The sequence below is a fragment of the Sarcophilus harrisii genome, chromosome 2 (assembly GCF_902635505.1).
Source record: "Sarcophilus harrisii chromosome 2, mSarHar1.11, whole genome shotgun sequence".
NCBI classification, from domain to species: domain Eukaryota; kingdom Metazoa; phylum Chordata; class Mammalia; order Dasyuromorphia; family Dasyuridae; genus Sarcophilus; species Sarcophilus harrisii.
In genome coordinates, this window is record NC_045427.1 from 146,325,993 (window position 1) to 146,349,496 (window position 23,504).

The 23,504-nt window shown below is 32.6% G+C and overlaps 1 protein-coding gene across 7 annotated transcripts in view; it reads right to left on the minus strand.

The window, feature by feature from the left end:
* Positions 1–29: 29 nt before the first annotated feature.
* The window catches only part of LOC100915468 (GDNF-inducible zinc finger protein 1), a 35,481-nt gene continuing 12,006 nt past the window's right edge, over positions 30–23,504 (minus strand). For 2 of the 7 annotated variants that reach the window (XM_031951020.1, XM_031951019.1), the window contains exons 2-8: positions 19,979–20,045; positions 17,531–18,817; positions 11,740–12,651; positions 10,181–10,275; positions 5,739–5,906; positions 3,390–3,547; positions 30–1,332 (exon numbers count right to left, since the gene is read on the minus strand). In XM_031951020.1, coding sequence (XP_031806880.1) covers positions 1,090–1,332; positions 3,390–3,547; positions 5,739–5,906; positions 10,181–10,275; positions 11,740–12,651; positions 17,531–18,816 — 2,862 coding nt within the window. In that variant the 5' untranslated portion in view covers position 18,817; positions 19,979–20,045 and the 3' untranslated portion in view covers positions 30–1,089. Of the gene's footprint in view, positions 1,333–3,389; positions 3,548–5,738; positions 5,907–10,180; positions 10,276–11,739; positions 12,652–17,530; positions 18,818–19,848; positions 20,046–23,504 lie in introns of all 7 variants that reach the window. The other 5 variants (XM_031951018.1, XM_031951017.1, XM_031951022.1 and 2 more) reach the window with 3 other exon arrangements.

Consider the following 23,504-nt stretch of genomic DNA (forward strand, 5'->3'; position numbering starts at 1 on the left):
TTTTCCTCTAGACATAAGCAATAACTGTCATTTGCCTGCTCCTTTGACAGTTAGCAGTACATCTTCAAGAAATATTTATCACCTAGCTAAAAAATGAAGGCATTTGCTACTGTCATACTGTCCTGAAGTCATTACTGTATTCAAAGAATTCTACTGGCTTGTAGCCTTAAAGAAAAATATCTTACTCAGTAAAGAGAAAAAAGTCATTTCAAAAGCTCTAAAACAGGTATTCAATCAGAACAGAATGATTTCATAAAAATAAATGAACACCATTGGCAATCTAAATGTTTGTAAATTACGTAAGTGTTTCAATGTTCTATGACCTTTGGCAAGGCTTTAAGCTGCAGTTTCCTTGTTGAATTTAGATAAACCTTAATATATGATTCAGATTATGTTAAAGAAATGGTAAAATACAAATGTGACACTAAAATTGTATTTTCTTTTGTGATGTCCTAAACTGCTGGTAAGTTTTTATAAAACTACAAATTCATGAATTTCTATAATATAACATTAGTTTGCATTGTAAGAGACTTATTACACATCATACTATTTGCTTATTTTAAAGATTCAAATAAGATGTTTATAAAATATAAAACAGCCACATCAATATCAGTCAAGTAAAAGGTAAAATTTCACTTCCCATTTTTATTCATTTCAAAAAACTCTCTAAATCCTACCATTGCATGAATATTTCATATTTTTATAGTCTGAAAGCTTCTAAAAACTATTCTATAAATATATACAAATAAATTAGTCACTGTATAACTAATACCATATTGCGTCCCCTAGAATTAGATTAATATAAGTATAAACATAAATGTAATAGTTTATATAAATGGTATGTAGAATTTAATATAAAAGGATTACTAATGGCATAATGCATTTATAATATGTGAATAAAAGTTCCAAGAACTGAAACCTATTAAAACAAACTTATTTTTACTGATGAGTCATATATCACTCCTAAAAAAATCAAATGGCTTGCTATATAATCAAAATGAAACATCTATAGTTGAAGTAAGATTTAAATTCTTGATCATGTTATGTGATTGTAACATATAAACAGCTTTATCAAGACAGGTTTTATTTTTACATATATACCAAGGAATGGTTATTGGCACTAGTAGTAACACTACTGGATATAACATTAGCAGTTTTCACAATTGCATTCTCTGGTTTATATAGTCTACCTTGGTCAACTGACCAAATTTCAGGTGTTGGTTCCTCACTCATACACACATCTGATAAGGTCTCAATTTTTGACCAGTTGTGGTCTTTTTTAGTAGTAAGATCTATCAGGAAACTTCTCCAATGTGCGTTTCGATCATGGATCTAACAGAAATGGGAGAGAAAAAAAAAAAAAAAGAGCATTGGTTAAAAATGCTCTTTAAGAAAAACCAGTATGCAGAAATCATAAGTATCCTAAATCATGGTAATAGATTTTTTAAATTAGCAGTGACATAATATCAAAATGCCTACTAAAAATCTATCCATGCTTTGAAACTGATTTACTATTTATTACTGCTGACACCCCATGGGCTAATAATACCCATTTCAATTGCCTCTAGTGATAAGTTTTGAAAAATGTTGATTACAATCTGAATAAAATTTCATAATTTTTACTTAGAATATTTTTAAAAATAATTTAAATTAGGTTTTATTACAATTTACTGGACTGAAAGTAAGGAAATCTAGTCTTATATCTGATATTAGCCTTATGACTTTGTTAAATTATTTAACTCTTCTTGGCTACAATTTTATCATCTGCCAAATGATGAAACTGAACTATACTATCTCTGCCATATCTTCTTAGAGTTTAAAAAGTATCTCCATGGTCTTATCCTAATAAAGTTATGATGATAATTTTTGATATTGCCAACCCCTTCTAGGCATTCAGAAATATTTGGTAATTTGTAGTAATTTGCAGAGTACGGGCTAGCTCCCTGGAGGGCTTCAGGGTCAGCCAGAGTCAGGATATATCAAAGTCCTTGGTCTTTAGGGGTAGAAGTGAAGGAGGCAGGCAAGCTGCCATGAGGCTTGCCAAAGATCTATTCTGGATTCTAGAGTCACCAATCTCTCTCCTTGTCCTGTTGCCAAGTGCCTCTCACTTCTCTCACCCCACCCCCCAATCCTTGTCTACAATTATCTTACTACCAAACATTGAGCAAGCACCAAAGGTGAGGAGAGCCATTATCCAAATATATGCTAATAAAGCCACTGTCTCACATCAAATAGGTAATTAGCCATAAGTGCTCTGCATTCTCAGATTCAAGTACACCTATTCAAAGTTTCAGTCCTCTATACTTATGATATACCTCACAGCTCCTAAACAAAAAAAAACTAAAAAAAACTTAGGACATACTTGTGTATATAATACCCATTATATTCTATATAATCAATCCAGAATTAGCTTTAGACTAATAGAATTATTATGTGTTCTTTGTATGCTTAATAATACCAGGGGAGGACCATTGAAGTGCAAGTCAATGAAATACTTAAGGCTACATAGCAAAATGTACCTATTGTTTAATAAAAATATAAACAGCAAAAGATAATTAAGACTGTAAATACATGGAGGCAGCATGAAATAAGGGATAGAATGATCAGCATATAATCAGGAAGGTCTTGGTGATTTAAACCTTCTAATGCTTACTAGCTGTATATTCATTGGTATATCATTGAATCTCTTTCTAAACATCAAATTCATCTATAAAACAGATTGGATACCCGTAATAATAATTACATGGTTATTGTTAAGTTTACTGTAACTATTGGCTGTAACTTAGAAATGTTTGCACAGATATTCTCCATTTTCTCCAGTGTGGAATGTTGTGGAATGTAGGGGACAGGATTTTATTTTCTTCAAATACTTTCATTTTGCAAATAGGGAAATATGAAAGATTGGTAGAGTAACCTAAGTCTATTGACTTCCCAGTAATAAGACTTTTTATTTGATTTATGTCATCTTCCACTTTAACCAGAATTGTCAGAAGACAAAAAATTGATTTTTTTACACGTATTATCTAAAAACCCTTTAGAAATAATACTCAGAAAACAATGCTGTTCCAGAATCGTAAGGCCAGTTACCCCTATTATTCAGCATGTCCTAATGAAATATGATTGCTAGGTGGAGAAGTAATTTTGTTCTGTTTCATTGATAGAGGCCACTTAATAAATGTATGCTATTCGTCATAAGTGGCAAAGGAGCACAATTCTATAAGACATAAACAATCCAGAGCACATATCATTCCAGTTCTGTTGTCTTCATATTTAGTTAAGAAGGCCAAAAATAAAGAAAAACAAATGGGTGAATTTAGATAAAATTAGTAGCTGTTTACACTAATTTCAAGCAAATGAATATATATTTTAACTATGGAGAATCAACTTACCGACACGTGCCTCCTCAATGTCGACATGTCTGTAAAAGTTCTCTCACAAGCCCGACATTTATATGGTTTTTCTCCTGTGTGAATGCGCTGATGGCGTCTAAGAGCTCCTTGCTGAGTGAAAGTTTTCCCACATTGTTCACAGAAATATGGACGAGTTTCTGGAAACAAGTGTCAAAAAAAAGTGAAAGAAATATTTGGCACTGCCAGAAAAACACTGCTAACAAACTGGATGCCCATCATTTGGCTAGTGGCTAACCATATTGATATATCAATGTGCTATACATTATATCTTGTTACATAGTAAGAAATAATAAGAGAAATTGAAATCTGAAAAAATCTCCTATAAATTGATGCAGAATAGTTCCTGTAATATAGAGAATGAAATCTATTCCCTGTTTTCATTAGCAAGGTAGGGGATTACAAGTCATGCCTAGTGTATTATTTTGTATTTGTGATCTTTGCTTAACTGTATGACATGGTCATGAGTCCAGAAAGGGGAAGGACTGAAATAAAAACACATTTTAAAATTTGGTCATTTTTTTTTTCTTATGTCTTGTTCAAAACCAACAACTAAGAACACAACTCTTCTCTGTGTATCAGACTAAGCCCTTTACTCGCTAAGTCCTTGCTCCCCAAAATCCTATGAATTTGGTAGACAAAAAAATATTTCCACTTTGAATAATTTCTGACTCAAACTCTGGCAGATAAATTGTAATCTTGGATTTGAAACCATGTTTACTAAGTTTCTGTCACTATCATTTTCAGCTCAAGAGTACAGCCTATTATTCACTTCTTTTCATCTTATTTTAAAGTTTAATGTAATATTTTTAAAGATTTTGTTATTATGAGACAATAAAAATTTAGTGCAATTTTGAATATAACCTTTACAGACAAGTAAATGTTGAGGAGGCATGTGTCAGTAAGTTGATTCTCCATAGGTTCAATGTACATTCATTTGCTTGAAATTAGTGTGAACAATTTAATAATTTTGTTTATTCAAATTTATATATGTAATACACATTTATGTCAAAAATATTCAATTATAGGACTTAGAAAAGGATGTTAATAGAAAATTGTGTTTGTGTGTAGGAGGGGTGAGTTTAAATCAACATTGAGATAGCTTCAAACTAAAACATGCTTCATCTGATCCAGCTTAAATGAATAATTATAGGATCTTAGAAGTAGGAGAGCTTTTGGAAGTAATTTAATCTATCAGCCCTCTTTATTTTTAAAATGATGAAATTAAACTCTGTGATGCTATGTTACTTGTCTAAAACTCAGGTGTCCTGAATTCCTGAAAAATGATATAAATGCTATACAATGCCCCCACATTGATATTCCTTTGATATTCCTCTTTCAATTCCTGCAGCATGTAAATGGTAAAGTATTAAAACACCATTCATATGGTATTTTGCATTTTTGACTGATTTATATGATTATATATTGTCACTACAAATTGATTGTAAGTTATTAGAGGGCAGGGGCCAAGCAGTATATTTCTTTCATATTCACTTAATATATGTTCAATAATTATTTTTTCCAGTGACCTTAAATAGGCCTCCCTCTTTAGAACAAGAGTCAGGAGTTGTGTAAAATCTATAAGTTAAATACTTTCCCTTCTAAGCATTGGCTCTAATACTTTGATAACTAGGAATTTAGGTAGTGTGAGTGTAGTACAATATAGTAGTAGAAAGGTCATGGTTCAATCAGAAATTTTAGGTTGTGAGTCTTGTTGTCAAATAGAACAGCTCATTGAATCTTTCAAAGCTTCTATTTACTTACCTGTAGAATGAGGACTATAATTGTCATATCAGTCATTATGAAAATTCAATTAACTAAATTTTTTAAAGTACAAACTTTGTAGAAAGTGTCAGGCTAGGCATTTTAACTATTTCAAAGTTTAGATTATAGACTTAGTTCCTCTCCTGATGCAGACTGTAATCAAGTAGTTCAAACAAAAGAATTTCTAAGTACATTACAATTTACATAAATGTGTGAAAATGTGTGCTTTTATTAAGGAAGATAAGATGTTCCAAAGGTTTAGTGGGGTTTTAAAATTACTAGAACTATTAAATTACATTAATTAAAAGTTACTTTAGTTAAAGATGTCAATACAATTTTAAATTAAAATTAAAATTTTTTATTTAAATTTATTTTAAAATTTAAATTTAATTTAAATTTAAAATTTATTAAAAATTTAAAATTTAAAAGATAAATTTAAAAAATTTAAACTGTACAAAAACTCTTAGAATACCCTGTATAAGAAAAATGTTAATGCTTTAGTAAATATCAAAACTTGATTTCTAAAGGAAATGCCTTATTTGCTCTGTTCTTTAAGTATATCTTTACCTGCATGAACATTGCTATGTTGAGCTAAGGAGGCTCTCAATCCAAATGTTTTTCCACACACATCACATTTATAAGGCTTAGCTCCCATATGACATCGTTTGTGGCATTTTAAGTATTCATTGGTGGCAAAATGTTTTCCACAGACATCACATTTAAAGAGACGTTCTCCTAAAATTATAAAATAAAGTCAAAGACTTGCAAATGTGTTTATTTTTTATTTTTTTTCCTATTTGTTAATCATTTAATCATCTTTCTCAAGAGATCAATTTATTTCTTGATTCCATCCTTGACTTTTTTTTTTTTTAATTTAATAGCCTTTTATTTACAGGATATATACATGGGTAACTTTACAGCATTAACAATTGCCAAACCTCTTGTTCCAATTTTTCACCTCTTACCCTCCCCCCACCCCCTCCCCTAGATGGCAGGATGACCAGTAGATGTTAAATATGTTAAAATATAAATTAGATACACAATAAGTATACATGACCAAAACGTTATTTTGCTGTACAAAAAGAATCAGACTCTGAAATATTGTACAATTAGCTTGTGAAGGAAATCAAAAATGCAGGTGTGCATAAATATAGGGATTGGGAATTCAATGTAATGGTTTTTAGTCATCTCCCAGAGTTCTTTTTCTGGGCATAGCTAGTTCAGTTCATTACTGCTCCATTAGAAATGATTTGGTTGATCTCGTTGCTGAGGATGGCCTGGTCCATCAGAACTGGTCATCATATAGTATTGTTGTTGAAGTATATAATGATCTCCTGGTCCTGCTCATTTCACTCAGCATCAGTTCGTGTAAGTCTCTCCAGGCCTTTCTGAAATCATCCTGTTGGTCATTTCTTACAGAACAGTAATATTCCATAATTTTCATATACCACAATTTATTCAGCCATTCTCCAACTGATGGACATCCATTCAGTTTCCAGTTTCTAGCCACTACAAAAAGGGCTGCCACAAACATTCGTGCACATACAGGTCCCTTTCCCTTCTTTATAATCTCTTTGGGATATAATCCCAGTAGTAACACTGCTGGATCAAAGGGTATGCACAGTTTGATAACTTTTTGAGCATAGTTCCAAACTACTCTCCAAAATGGTTGGATTCGTTCACAACTCCACCAACAATGCATCAATGTCCCAGTTTTCCCGCATCCCCTCCAACAATCATCATTATTTTTTCCTGTCATCTTAGCCAATCTGACAGGTGTGTAGTGGTATCTTAGAGTTGTCTTAATTTGCATTTCTCTGATTAATAATGACTTGGAGCATCTTTTCATATGACTAGAAATAGTTTCAATTTCTTCATCTGAGAATTGTCTGTTCATATCCTTTGACCATTTTTCAATTGGAGAATGGCTTGATTTTTTATAAATTAGAGTTAATTCTCTATATATTTTGGAAATGAGGCCTTTATCAGAACCTTTGACTGTAAAAATATTTTCCCAGTTTATTGCTTCCCTTCTAATCTTGTCTGCATTAGTTTTGTTTGTACAAAAACTTTTCAGTTTGGTATAATCGAAATTTTCTATTTTGTGATCAGTAATGATCTCTAGTTCTGCTTTGGTCATAAAGACCTTCCCCTTCCACAGGTCTGAGAGGTAAACTATCCTATGTTCCTCTAATTTATTAATAATTTCATTCTTTATGCCTAGGTCATGAACCCATTTTGACCTTATCTTGGTGTACGGCGTTAAGTAGGGATCAATGCCTAGTTTCTGCCATATTAGTTTCCAATTTTCCCAGCAATTTTTATCAAACAGTAAGTTCTTATCCCAAAAGCTGGGATCTTTGGGTTTTCAAAGACTAGGTTGCTATATTTGTTGACTGTTTTATCCCTTGAACCTAATCTATTGCAAATGTGTTTATAAGCAGTTCTGTCATTGAATCTTTCATTATAATTCAGGAGCTGGAAGTATAAGTATCTTTAACCTTCATAGATAACATTTCTCTTGCTTTTAAATTGCTGTCCTCTTCACTATAAAATTTTCATACTGCAATTTTGTCCATGTTTCTCTTATTCTCTATTTAGGCATGAGGAAAACTAATCACTTTTATTTATGCATTCCTAAGCCATTTTTTGAAGAAACTGGAATGACATACTAAATGTTCCTTCAAAGAGTTTGTTTTTGTTTTTGTTTTTTTTTAAATCTTGTAAAGCACATACTGTGCTTAGAAGAGAAATGTCTTATCTGGTCGTCTTCCCTCTTCCTTGTGACTATCAAGCTTACCACCATCTTTTCAGTCATCCAAGTTTAACATCAAGGTATCTTTATTCTGTATGTCTCATTCCTAAATTCAATCTCTTGCCAAGTCCTACTGCCATTTTTTGCATAAGCCCCCACCTCTCATCTGACTGCTGTTACCCTAGGGTAAACACTTGGCATCTATTCCTACTTGCTACCTGAAACAGCTATTCATTTATCTGCATTTCACGTCTCACCACTACAATCCATCCTCTACTTAGCTATCAAATTGATCTTCCGAAGACATAGGTCTACCATGTCATCTACTGCTCAGTAAACACCAGTAGCTCTCTATCTCCAAGATCAAATATAAAATCCTCATTTTGCCACCAATTCCATCATAACCTCCCCCCTCCTACTTTCCAATGTTTGTAGATACTTCAACAGTGGGTGTAGTGAAACTGTCTCCCTGCTACTCCTCCCACAAGATATTTCATATCCCAACATTCCTCATCTTCACTTCTTAGTTTCCTTCAAGTCCCAATAAAAATCCCTCCTTTTATAAGAAGTCCTCCCTGATCTCTCTTAATGCTAATATTTTCTTTCACTTGGTTATCTTTAATTGATCCTGTTTATATCTTGTTTGTACATGTTTTCCTCATGAAAATGGTAAGCTCTATAAGCACAGAATGGATTGTATTTTGCTTGCCTCTTGTGATCTCAGTGCTTAACAGAGCATATAACAGAGGCTTAATAAGTGTTAATTGATTGAATGGTCACTGTCATCTGCAAACATTAATTTCGACTTATTTTTTAAGAAACTGAAATTAAATTCTGGTCACTTATTTGTGTAATCACAACCTTTTCAGTAATCAATAAAAAATGATTTATTTTTATTACAGATCACTAATCCTTTATTAGATAAAACACTTTCTCAAAGCCATTATTTGTGATTATAAAGTATCACAATAAATGTCTAAGTGAGATAAGTAGCATATACATTTTTGACCACTTTTTAAAGGAGTACTGAGGCATATTTCAATAGCTGAAATGTTTTGAAATCAATATCTGAAACTAGAAAAGTGAATATATCACAAATGTCACCATTTTTCAGAAGTGTCCCCTCATAAATTCACCTCAAGAATTCACCAATGTGCTGGAAGCCTTTATTATTTTCTCTGCATAGTACAAGCATCTCAGTGGAATACTCAGACTGTTCACATGTCATTCATTATCTTTGTTACTAATAACTAATTTATCTTTTTTTCTATCGCATTTAATTAAATTCTTTCTTAAACTCTTTGTGTTTTGGGGTTTTTTTTTTGAGGTTCATGGGTTATGTGTTATACTCTGCTCAGATCCAATATGTCCCTCTTAACTACCCTGTCTGTTATTCATTGTGAATTCAGCAAATTGCTTCATGGCTTGCCCCTATACAACGTTAGTAAAATGTTGATATTCATGGGGCAGCTAGGTGTCACAGTGGATAGAGCAGCAGCACTGAAGTCAGGAGGACCCGAGTTCAAATGTGGTCTTAGACACTTAACACTTCCTAGTTGTACGACCCTGGGCAAGTCACTTAATCCCAATCGCCTCACCGCCCCCCGCCCCGCCCCGCCCCCCTCCCCACTCAAAATTCTGATATTTAGAAGACACTATTTTGTTTCTGGATTAATTTTTAATACCATTTTAGGAGTTTTGAAAAATTTTTAAGGCAATATAGAACTTGATTCAGCTTACCATAATCATGGTTTACATTATAAGATTTCCTGCATTTAAAATTTTGGATTATTTTTGCATAATTGAAACATTTGTGCCTTTTACACAGTATTTTAAATTACTAAAATAAGTTTATATTTGATTAATCTAGAATGGATTCTATTCAGTTTTCTAAATTTTTTATACTTCTCTACTTCAAATAAAAACTAAGGATGGAAAGCTCAAGAAAATTACCACATTTCACCAATTCTGGCATAAACTTCCTGAATCAACCAAGAAGTATTTCATAAAAACATATTATATACCATGCCTAGCTTTTAGTCCCAAATTGTATATAAATTTTCAACTTGTAAGGCAGAATTTTTATTGTAAATAACATGTTGTTTTTGTTAAACCCCAGTATATCAATTTATATATGTGGTAAAAATCAATTCTAATCTAATCACTTGAATATATAGAGGAATATTTCCAGATATCAAGTTAGGGTTCATGCTACACATGAAGATATTACAAGCCTATGATCTTGAATACAAACCTGTATGAGTCCGCTTGTGGCCATTTAATTTTCCTTTATCTGCAAAGCTAGCTCCACAATCCTCACAAATATATGGCTTTTCTCCAGTATGAGACCTGTTTCCAAGAAGTAAAGAAAAAAGTATGCATATTTCAATAGTTGCATAAGATGTATAGATTATTTTATATTGAACTTATTTTATTGAGAAAAATGTATTATATATAGAAATAATTTATAATGGATTTATAAAAATGATTTATATTTCTTCTTCCTAATTTGTGGATATAACTATTGTTTGGCATGTCGTATTTCAAATTTTGTTGATAATAGATTGATTAGTTTTGTTGATTTTTTTTCTTTTTTTATTAATTTATTTTTACAAATTATGGCTTCCTGGATAAGAAAAGGCATTACAGATATGATGTTGATGTAAAAGAAAATAAAAATAAACATAAAAGAAAATAAAATACAATCCACAGGTCATGCTATTTAGGTGTTGATGGATATTTCAAATTTCAACCATTACATCTAACTCTTAAGGAAAGCAGAATGATATAACTGCCAAAATGTAAAACTGAAATTGGAGGACCTTTGTTGATTATGATTTGTCTCATTTTAGATGAGGTACTTCACCTCTGTGGGCCTCAGTTCCTCATGTACATCTAAAGAAAAACTAGAAAACATCTAAGATTCTTGAAAGATCTAAATCCTATGACTAAGTACACCTCTATCATCCTTAATAATTTAGAGTTTGGGTCCTACATTTGATTATGCAGACTGAGAAAATTAAGAATGAATCAAATGAGGATGTTTAGATATGGATAAAGGTTTAAGATAATATAATCATAACCCCAGCATACCTGTATTAGAAAATACATTCTTATTTGATTTTTTATGCTTTTCTTTTAAAGCAACTGGAAATTAAAAACTAATGCTAGATAATATTGATTGCCACATTTTAAGAACCAAAAAACAAATTAAACCTGCTATACCACATTTAATTAAATCTAAAAACTGATTGTTTCTTATCTTTGCATTTCACAGAATGTTCCCTTGAAGATTACAGACAGAAAAACAGACACTGGATACAAAACATCCCCAAAATTATCTCTTTAAATGTAACTTTTTAGGAATATATTATAAAATTGAATCTTTAAGAAGGATAGAATAACAATTTAAAATTATATGTTTAAATGGTTTGATTCCAACTCTTGCTAAAAATAATTCATTTATTAAATTTCCCATTTTAATAAAATAATTTTATAGTTATATTTGGCAAACAATTAAAAATGAATTATTTGAGGCCAGCTAGGTGGTGTAGTGGATAGAGCATCAGCCCTGAAGTCAGGAGGACCTGAATTCAAATCTGGCCTTAGACACTTAATACTTCCTAGCTGTGTGACCCTGGGCAAGTCACTTATCCCCAATTGCCTCAGGAAAAAAAAAAGAATTATTTTTAATTCATCCGCACTGATAGAAATATTATACCAGTATTGTAAGTTAATTCAAGAAAAACAATCATGAAAAAATGGGGGGCAGAAATAGATGAGTAAAGAAAAGAAAGGTTTGCAAAGGCTAACCTTGTGTGAATTTTAAGTTGGGATGGTTGAGCAAATTTAGCATGGCAGACACCACATTCATAAGGTTTCTCTCCTGTGTGGGTTCTCATATGGAATACCAGCGCTGTTCTAGAACTCAAAATTTTGCCACACACTGAACAAAGTGGTCGTTTTACTCTTCCTTCATGCTTTCGCATGTAATGTGTTCTTACATCTCTCTTTCGTTTGAAAGTAGCATTACAGAGAGTGCAAGCAAACTGCCTCTCTTCTGTATGCACACACGCTCGATGCTCTTTACAACTATTATAACTAGCGAAGGATTTGCTACAGATATCACACTGATAGACTTTTCCAGGAAGGGACTGATGTACATCTTTACAGTGATCCACATATTTTTTCCGGGATACAAACTGTTGATCACACTTATCACAAGTTATAACATAAGTTGGCTTCTTCATTACTGTCATATTATTTACTTCCTTTCTCTTAAAATTTTCATCTGATTCATTATCTTCTGCATCTTTTTCATTTGAAAAGTCATCATCTGTACAGACAACTTCATTATCTTTGCTATCATTCATTTCTACTTCAGAAAAACCAGCATCATAATCTCCTTCCTCTTCTCCTTTAACACTTGATTTTTCATCCTCATCTCCTTTATTCACTTCAGTTTCTCTGTCATCATTTTTTTCATTTTCCTTTTTTTCTGTTTCATTACTAGAATCAATTGCATTAGATGAATTGCCAGCATCTTCATAGTTGAGGGTGTCTTTGTTGCTGGTTCCCAATGGTAAACTATTACCTGAAGACTGTTCCCATGTTTCTTTAGTGAAATCTATTTCATAGTCTGCTGTCTTTGATCTGCTAGGAGGTGGAACAACCATCCAATATACTGGCATAGTTTTTCTATCTTGTTTTGATTCATGTATTTTTCTGTAGGGGAAAAGAACACAACAAAATGCAACTTATAGTAGGTAAAAACATTTACATGAATGTCTTGTGTGTAGGCTATCTCTTCACTTATGGAAGTAATTCTGCAATAGTTGAAGAGACTAAGTTTTAAAACATTTTTGATTCTAACTTAGCATACAGTGCCCTACAAAGTTAATATGATTTCCTCCTAATTTAGAAGAGAATATCTCATTCCTTAATGGTCTTCCATTTATCCATAACAATGGAATAATAGGAAAGTGAGTGCTCTCAGAAAACTAGTAGGAATCTTGGACTAATATGGCAATATTCCTTTACAAAAATCTTTTGTAGTGAAAACTATGGACTATAAGTCTGGTCACATGGATTCTAAAACACTGGATCTGCCACTGATGAAGTATGTATTTTGGATAACTGTATAGCAGAAAGAGTGTTCCATTTAGGATCAGACAAGTTGGGTTCAAATCCCAGTAATCTTGTATAACTTGTATAACTAGGTGAATAACTATACACATTAGATAGAATAATGGGCTTGCTCTTTACTAATACTAATACTAAGACTGATCTTTATGAAGTTGTCAACTGATAGAAAACATTCTGGGGATTAAAATGTTTATAACCTTTGACCCACTGCTAAACATATACTCCAAAGAGTCACTGACAAAAATAGGTTGCATACCAAAGTATTTATAACAGCACTTTTTGTAATGCACAGAACTAGAAACAAAATAAACGCCCATCAACGAGAGAATGGCTCAATAAATTGTGGTACATTAATTGAATGGAAAATTATTGTTTTGTAAGAAATAATTAACATGAGGAACATAGATTTATGTAAAAATTTACATGATACAGAATAAAGTAAGTAGAACCAGGAAAACAATATACAAGTCATCCCTCAACATTTGCAGGGGTTGGGATACAAAACTCCCATGAATGTGAAAAATCACAAATAATTCTAGGTCCCACCCCAACCTTTAGTTTTAATAATCCTGATCATCTTATTTAACACAAAAAACAAGTAAAATAACACAATGCACCCATTGAAAAGTTGTAGTTTCTATGGTCTCAAGACACATTAGTATCTCATATACTATATAGTATCTCACATACTACACATGGAGCCCCCAACATAACTGCAGCAAGTGCTTCACAAATTTCCTTTTTTAAAAAGTACAAGATATAACTGTCACTGCAGGAGAAAAATCACATAAATGAGTCTAGATAGCAGAGACAAAAGGAAGCATTTCCAAAGAAAGTGTGCAGCTTATAGGTCTTTAGTGTGCTGAAAGTTTTTTAACAAAATTTAACGTAATAAATTCATGTATGTATACTTATGGTAGTACATGATTGAAAAAGATTAATAAACAGTATTAATGAATTTATGACTTACCAATTTTTTTTAGTTTTCTTTATATACTTGTGTCATCTGTGATTTTCCCCAGTATGCCATCGATATCCAAAAATTCACACTTAATTATAGATAGCCAGTCCACAAATGACCAAAACCACAAATGTGAAACCCTAATATTGAGGGAAGACTATACACAGTGACCAAAGCAATGCAAATGGAAAGACCAACCATAAGGCAGTCAAAAATGTAATATTATGAAAGTATAAAGAATGATTTTGGCCCCAAAGAGTTATGAAATGATTTCTTTTCCTCCTATAAATCTTTGCAGAAATGAGAAATCCATGAGTGTGGAACATTTTTATAATATCAGATATTTTTAATGTATGAATAGGTTTTGCAAGGTTTTTTTTCCCCTCCTTGTGAGAAAGTCAAGAAGAAGGGAGTCTGGGGTGATAATCTGTTCTCTTATAGACATGTTAAGATTAAGATGTCTACAGAATGGCTTCAATTGGATTTGGAGCTCTGGAGAAAACTGGGGTAGAAATATAGATATTATCAGCATAAATATAATAATTGAACCCATAAAAGGTAATGAAATACTAAGTGAAATAGTATAAATGAAAAAGAGAATAGGACAGGACAGAGTTCTGAGAGTCACCCAGGAACGACACAGATGAAAATCCAGCAAAGGAGACTAAGGAGAAATCAGAAAGGTGGGAGGAGAACCAGAGGGAGCAGTGTCATGGAAACCTAGACATAAGGATTCTACATAAACAGGGTGATCAGCAGTGTCAAAGATGCAGAAAGATCCAAAGGGATGAACATTGAGAAAAGGCTTTTAGATTCAGTAATTAATTATGACAGCATTGGAAACTTTGGAGAGAAGTTGGAAGCTGGAAAGCAGAGAAATTAGAAAAAAAAAAGAGAGAAGTAGAACAGCAAGTTTAGATGATTTAAGGAGTATAGTGAAGAAATAGGAAGAGGAGAAGGAAGAAGAGGAGGAGGAATAGAAGAAAGAGGAGGGGGAGGATTAAGAAAAGGAGGATGATTTGGACTATATGGCTTCTGCTTTTCAACTCAAATTCTATGAGTCTACCAAGGAGTGTAGTCCTTTTTGGACAACGGGGGTATGGTGAGCTTTAAAAGTTCCTTCTCGTACAATATCTCATCATCATTGGAATATTGTTAGGAGCATTGATGTAATCCCTATGAAGAGAAGGAGTGTGGAGTGGAAGTGAAATCATATAATCATTCCTGAAGTAAGGAGGAGTGCTGATAGGGCTCCGCACTGGCTATCTAAGCTCAAAGTGCAGCCTATTCTCTCTCAGAAAGTAAGGGGATGTCTCTTTACTCTAAAGGTTATCAAATGAAAAAGAAAGTGTTCTAGGGACATCTAGGTGGCACAGTGGATAGAGCACCAGCCCTGAAGTCAGGAGGACCTGAGTTTAAATTTGACCTTCAACACTTAACATTTCCTAGCTGTGTGACTCTGGGCAAGTTACTTAACCCCAATTGCCTCAGGGAGAAAAAGAGAGAGAGAGAGAAAAGGAAGTTGTTCTATTAATAAAAACATAAGATTTCAATATGAAAATAAAGGATGTGAATAATCAGAAAAGAATATTACAGAACAGGATATGGTAGTCCAGATAAACTCTACAGTAAAAATATCAACATCTACATTTATATAATGTGTAAAGGTTTTTAAAATGCTTTACAAATATCTTATTCTTACAACAGCCCTAGGAGGTCAGTGTTACTGTTATATCCATTTATAGATGAAGAAACTGAAAAAGACTGAAGCTGAATGACTTGCTGAAAGTCATAAAGCTAGTAAGTATGTGAGACTGCATCTGATCTCAGATCTTCCTGACTCCAAGCCCAGCTACACTGTGCTACCTCCCTGCCACTACGAAAAGAAAGGAGAGCTACTTAATGTATCTATCAGGAAGAGTGGTGCAGAGAAAAGAACAAAAAGTCTGAATCTCTATTTCTTGCTTCATGCCACCTCATTGTACTAAAAGTGTTGGTAACTACACCCAAAGAATGAACACTAGGAAATGAATGTAAACTGCTTGCATTTTTGTTCTTCTTCCCAGGTTATTTATACCTTCTAAATCCAATTCTCCCTGAACAACAAGAAAACTGTTCAGTTCTGCACACGTATATTGTATCCAAGATCTACTGTAATCTATTTAACATGTATAGGACTGCTTGCCATCTTTGGGGAGAGGGCGGAGGGAGGGAGGGGAAAAATCGGAACAGAAGTGAGTGCAAGGGATAATGTTGTAAAAAATTACCCTGGCATAGGTTCTGTCAATAAAAAGTTATTTAATAAAAAAATAATAAAAGTGTTGGTAAATATGATTTTAAAAAGTGATCTTTAAAAAATCAGGGAGAATGGAAAAGAGATTAGAAAACTGGAAAAGGGCAAATATTTCCCCAATTTTCAAAACAGTGAAGTCTACAAAACTTAGGCCAGTGGCCTTGACTTTTTTCTTTGATAAAATTATAAATCATGCCAGAATGCTTTATTTCCTTTTGATCAGAAGAGTGCTGTAGTTTATATAGATTTTAATAAACATTTGATAAAGCCTCTTTGACTATGTTTGTGAGAGAGTTGAGAATATTATTATTAGGTGGATCCAAAATTAGTTTAATTTCCAAACTATAATTACTAATTGTTCAATTCAGCTTGGATTTTGGTCTCTAGTGGAGTGCCTGAGGGATATATGTTTGGCTCTGTACTGTTTACATGTTTTTATGAATAACTTAAAGGCACAGATAACATGTCTGTCAGACATACCAATGAAATAAAGCCAGTAAGGAATGCTAATACACTAGATAACTCAGAATTCAGAAAGATTTGAATATGTTAAAATAACATTTGGGCCAAATATGAGAAGATAAGTACGGGTAAAATCTAACTTCTTGTTGTTCAGTCATTCAATCACATCTAACTCTTCATAATCTCATGGACCATAGCATGCCAAGAGCCCTTCTATCCTCATAAAGTCTTAACACTTGGGTTCAAAAAATTAGAGATGTATTTTTTGATAGTTTGAAAAGACCTGAGGGATTTTATGGATTATTTATGGAATACAAACTCAACATGAATTGAGTGTGACATGCAGAATAGCTTACATATAAGAAGTGTCCAAGTTTAATGTTGATACATCCAATATACTTTACTCTGGTTAAGTTATCTTATTATTTGTAGTATCAATAGATAATTTCAATGTGCAGAACCTAAATTAAAATTTGTTATTTTTTATCTTATATGATTAAACACACCTGTTACTTTATTTAAAGATTTTGCTAAGACTACAATGAATATATACCAAAGACAATTATCACAGGCTTTTCCCTAACTCTTAAAAATGTGTATCTGATATTTAAATCTTTATTTATCTTTCCCACCTGAGATCTCTCATGATCAAGCCAAATAATGCAATAAATTGAAAATAAAGATAACTAATCTTGGGCACACATGTCAATACCTGTGTCCAGACATACATACACAAAATGTACCTTACATGAGTATTGTAAGCAGACCTCTGGGCAAAACTTGCAGCACAATAGCCACATCTATAAGGTTTTTCTCCTGTGTGGGTTCTAATGTGAACAGTCAGGCCACATTTGGAAGAGATGACCTTGTCACAGTAGGGACAAGCCTGAGGATTCCTTTTCTTTTCATGCACTCTTTGTACATGACATTTTATGTCCTTTTGACGTTTAAACTTCTTGTCACAAAACATGCAAGGGAAATGCCGTTCATCATTATGAACTGTGAGTCGGTGTTGCCGGAGGTTCTGACGATTGGAAAAAAGTTGGTCACACACATTACAGCTGTACTTGATGACAACTTTAATCCCATGTTCAATGTCCATGTGTGCCTGATATGATTTGATGAAAGGGAAAGATTGTTCACATTTTTCACATTCATAGGTTTTTGTAGACACCTGAGGCAAATCCTGCAGTATGTTGCTGCATTCATTTGAGTTCAGAGGCTGGGAAATATGAGAATTCTCATCCTCATCTCGCTCAGATAATACATTCCTGATGACTAAACAATCTTCTTTGGCCTCCAACCCACACAAAGAAGGGTGGCTTTTTTGCCCTTCTGAATTGATTACTTCTGTGTTATAGTTCTCAGTGGGTTTTGTTCTTTTCTGCTTCACTATCTTGGCTATTCCACTTTTCACATCAGTTACAACCATGCAAGCTTGATCTGAACTGCCTGTTAACAATGTTCTGTGTTTCTGCATATCCCAGAGTTTTCTTTTCACAGGTGCCACTACTATTGGTGAAGAATCACTGAGTTTGGTCTGATGAGCATGCTGATCACAGACCCATGAAGCCCCACCATTTTCACACACCAGAGTTTTCAAATGGAGACTTAAATCCAAGCTATTCATTTTACTTTCTGTTTTCATTTCCTCACAAATGTCAAGCAGGTCCTTGCATTCAAGTCTCTCTGCCACCTCTCTCATTCGATGCAGTTTCTCTGGTTCAATCTCAATTTTTGCAGTATAGATGAATTCCAGAAAGGATGTGAATTCCTCTGTGTAAATGTCATCTAAAACAACAGTGCATCTCTTAATATCTGACATCTCATCACTTAGAAAAAGGCCTTTAAAATAGTTGCTTGAAGCAGCCAAGACTGCTTTATGTACCAAAAACTCTTCCTGGATTCCAAGATGTACTGTATGAACAATTACATCACAGAAATGACCAAATTGATAGAGAGAATGTAAGGCACTCAGAAGGTTTGAAGCAGCCACTTTGGATCTCATCAAAATTTTCTTTTTCTCCATTCTGTTATTAAGAAAAAGATAAAACAATTAGAAAAAGCTTTTTAACCACAATAATATCTGTTTCACTGTCCCTTTTTAGGAGCTAGATAACTCATGAGATTGATACTAATTACTTTTCCATTGTTACATATATTCAAAAATACTAAGCCTTTAGTACCTTACTAGTAGTTACAGTTTTTCTATAAAAGTTATTAATGTTATTTAGAAATGTTTGCTAAATTGATGGTTTTTTGGCATGTTGATATTAAGGAATGGGCAAAAGCATTCACTTATCAACAAGCATTTATGAAACTAGATTACAAATATAGTTACAAAGATATGTGAAATATAAGAGGAGGTTATAATCTAACAAGGAAAAATCCATGTATATACATAAATGTTTACAAAATAAATATACAATAATTTGAAGGAGCATTAGTAGATCAAGAGATCAGAGAATCAGGAAGGGCTTCACACAAAAAGTAGAACTTAAGCTGAGCCTTAAAGGAATGCGGAATTCCAAGAAGTAGAGGTGAGCCACCTCAACAGAAACTGTTATGTTCAGAAGAAGGTTGTACTTAAGTTCTTTGGACATTATGAATTTGAGAACTCTATAGAACATACAGTTTGAAATGTATAACAGTGTTTTGGACTGGAGCTCAGCTACATATAGAACAAGGAATCATTAGCTTAGATATGATAATTAAACCTATATAGCCTGATAAATTTACTAAGAGAGAGAAATTATAAAGAAAAAAGAGAAGGTCTAAGTAAGTCTAAAATGAAGAGAGCTATGTGTGAGGAGTGGCATACAGCACATAGGAAATAAGGAAAGAGAAGGGAAAATGTAGATAAATGAATGACTAAGTGCACACTGTTTCACCTACAACTGTGTCAGTTTAATTGGAAGGAGTTTAACCTAGTTTTAAGTAACAGCCACAACACTACTAAAAGCTATGTTTGGTCAAAATAAAGGATCTTGGAAAAAAGGAGATTTTTATTAGGATAGTCACAATTGCTAGAGTTAATTGCTATGTTGACATCTCTACTCACTATTTATTTTCTTGGGGCTCGGGGGTGGGAGGAACAAACTTTGAAATCCAGACACTTGTTAGAGTAGGTTTCCAGAACAGAATGGTAGTTGGACAAGAAATATAGAACATTGAATCTTCCAAAACAATACCTTCTGTGTCACTGTTAGTTTATATCTTAGACAAGTTATGTATTCTTCATTTCTATTCCTTAGTTTCCTGATTAAGAAAATGAGAATAATACATCATTATAAAAATAAAACAGCACAGAAAAATCAAAAGAGAAAATCAAATAAAAGAATCATACAAAGTTCTTTGAAAATCATAAAATACTATGGAACTGCCATATTATAATAATAAAAGAAAAACTAAGGGTCTAAGTTTTTCGCAGTGACTTTATAACTTTAAAAGCAGGTACTATAATTATTCTCATTTTCATGTGAGAAAACCGAAACAGACATAAATCAAGTGATTTACCTACAGAGAATCCAATTTATTAATTTGGAGATAATTATCTTCTGTTTCAAACCAAAGTAGCAGATAAACAATCAATATGATCATTTTAAGGACAAAATCACCATAGAGAAATAGAAAATCCAAATAAAAGATGTTTCTAAAAATTGTTTACTTTCGAATTTCTTTTAGAATCCTCTAAAATACTTCAAGTTCTGCGCCTATTTTTCCCAGGGTTACAGAATAACCATGCCCCATTCCATCCAACTAAGCTGAGCTATACTCTTGAACTATAATATCCTTGCTGTAGCAAACACGTCAATCATGAAGCACAAAGACAAAAACATTTTATGGTCAATAATAATGATAAAAAAATTTTTTATCTTGCATATAATCAAAGATATGTATTTCCATTTTTCAAATGTGTGATCCTAGAATGGACTTAGGCACACTAATAGAAAACATTCCAATTTCCCACTAGGGAAAGCCAGAAATTGATTTTTTTTTACCTTCAATTCACATAATTTCTAAGCACCATTATTTTAAAAGTTTGTTCAATTAAATGCCCTTCATACAATATTGTATCATTTCAAGATATTTCAAGGAATTTGAGAGTGTGAAAATACTTAGAAAAAGTAATTTAAAGAATTACTTTAACCACCAAACCACCAAAATGTGGTGGTTTTCCTGGAGGCGGCCTTATTGAAATAAATAATTACTCTAAAATCGCAGCCAGCTGGTAAAAATTGCAAACGTTTATTTCTCCTTCCAAAATAGTCCAGTTAGTTGAGGCCTATCTCTCTGCCTGTCTCCAAGAGATCTTGCAGCTTTGTCCTTGGCTTCTGCCTCTGCTTTCTTCAGCCTCCAGCCAGCACCAAGTTGGAAGATGCAATGAATCTCTCTGTACCTCCAGTCAGTTCCACCAGAATATTTAAAATATTTAATTTTAACAATGGAGGACTTTGTTCCCCAAAATTTAGTCAATCATTTTGTTGCTAACAATTGCTGCTAAAAATAGCTCATGGAGTTATTAATGTGGTCCAAAGGTAACCATACCTGAAATAAATTCAAAACTCTTATTAAATAGGAGATTGAAGAGCAATTTTGCTTTTTTTCATCTTTAGCCTCTTTTGAAATCTGATGAAATTTCTGTGCCAGACTGAGGCTAGTGAAGAAAAGGCTAAACAGAGTTAGGAAAATCCAAGTTTGAACCTGATTTCAATTGCCAGTTGTGTGATGCTAGAAAAATCACATTTTCTCTCTGAGCTTCTGTTTCCTCAGTAACATGAGTGAGTTGGACTTGACAGCTTCTAATATTCCTTCTAGTTCTAGGTATATGATCCTATGTTAGGTAGCATATTATAGTTCTACCTACACACATACACACACATACACACACACACACACACACTCTATGTAATCAGAATTCAGGAATAAGATTTAGCTCAGAATCATCAACAAATATAAAACAAACATATGGAAAAAACCTGATTAATCCAACTATAGAAATATAGAAATTATTAGATGAAAACTGAGAAAGAAGATTAAGGGTTTATAATATTTTAGAACTAGCAAGAATAACAAAGATCTGAGATAGTGATGTTGAGTTATTTCAATAGTGTCTGACTCTTTGTGACTCCATTTGGGGTTTTCTTAGCAAAGACACTGGAGTGGTTCACCATTTCCATCTCTAGGTCATTTTTTAATATATAAGGAAATTGAGGCAAATAAGTGACTTGCCCAGAGTCACATAGCTATTAAGTATTTGAGACCGGATTCAAATTCAGGAAGAGGCAGATCAGTTTGCCTGACTCTAGGTCCAGTACTGTACCGTGCAGAAACTTCTAAAGTGCAAAAAGGAACATACTTTTTTCTTAGCAGTATATAGCACCTATGCAAAAAACTGACCATGTATTAAGGCATAAAAATTCATAATCAAATGCAGAAAGGCAGAGAAATAGTAAATGCTTCCTTTTCAAACCATGATGCAATAAAAATTATATTCAATAAAAGGCTAAGGAAAGATAGACCAATTGGAAATTAAACAATCTAATTTTAAAAAATAAATGGGTCAAACAATAAATCACAGAAGCAAAACAGATAATTCTATCCAAGAGAATAACAATAATGAGACAACATACCAAAATCTATGGGAAGCAGCCAAAGTAGTTCTTAGGGGAAATTTTATATCTCTAAATAGCTATATGAATAAAACAGAGAAAGTGAAGATCAATGAACTGAGCAGGCAACTAAAAAAAAAGAACAAATTAACCACCCAATTAAATAACAAATTAGAAATTCTGAAACTCAAAGGAGAGATTTATAAAATTGAAATTAATTAATAAAGATAAGAATTGGTTTCATGAAAAAGTCAACAAAATAGATAAACCTTTGATTAATGTTAGAAAAAGGAAAGGAAAAAAAAATCAAATCACCAACATCAAAAATGAAAAGGGTAAACTTAATGAAAAAGAAATTAAAGCAATAGTTAGGAGCTATTTTGCCCAATTATATGGCAGCAAATCCAACAATCTAACTGAAATGGATGAATATTTACAAAAATATAAATTGCTCAGATTAACAGAAGAGAAAGTGGATTGCGTCAATTGCCCCATTTCAGAAAAGGAAATTGACTAAGCCATTAATGAACTCCCTAAGAAAAAATCTCCAGGGCCAGATGGATTCATAAATGAATTTACCAAATATTTAAAAAAAAAACCAATTAATTCCAATGCTACATAAATTTACAATTTATTTAATAATAATAATAATAATTTAATAATTTAACAATAATAATAATTTAATAAATTCCAATGCTACACAAATGCTACATACATTTGGAGAAATAGGTAAAGAAGGAGTCTTTTCAAATTCCTTTTATGACACAAATCAGTTTAGGTACTGATACCTAAACCAGGAAGAGGCAAAACATAAAGAAAATTGCAGATCAATATCCCTAATGAATACTGATGCAAAAATTTTAAATAAAATATTAGCAAAGAGATTACAACAACTTATTACCAGGAAAATAAAATATGACCAAGTGGGATTTATACCAGGAATGCAGGACTGGTTCAATATCAGGAATCATATCATATCAATATAAATCATATGTGTGTGTATATGTATATCTCAGTATAATCATAATCAATCATATCAACAACAAAATCAACAGAAATCATATGATAATCTCATTAGATGCAGAAAAAAGCTTTTCACAAAATA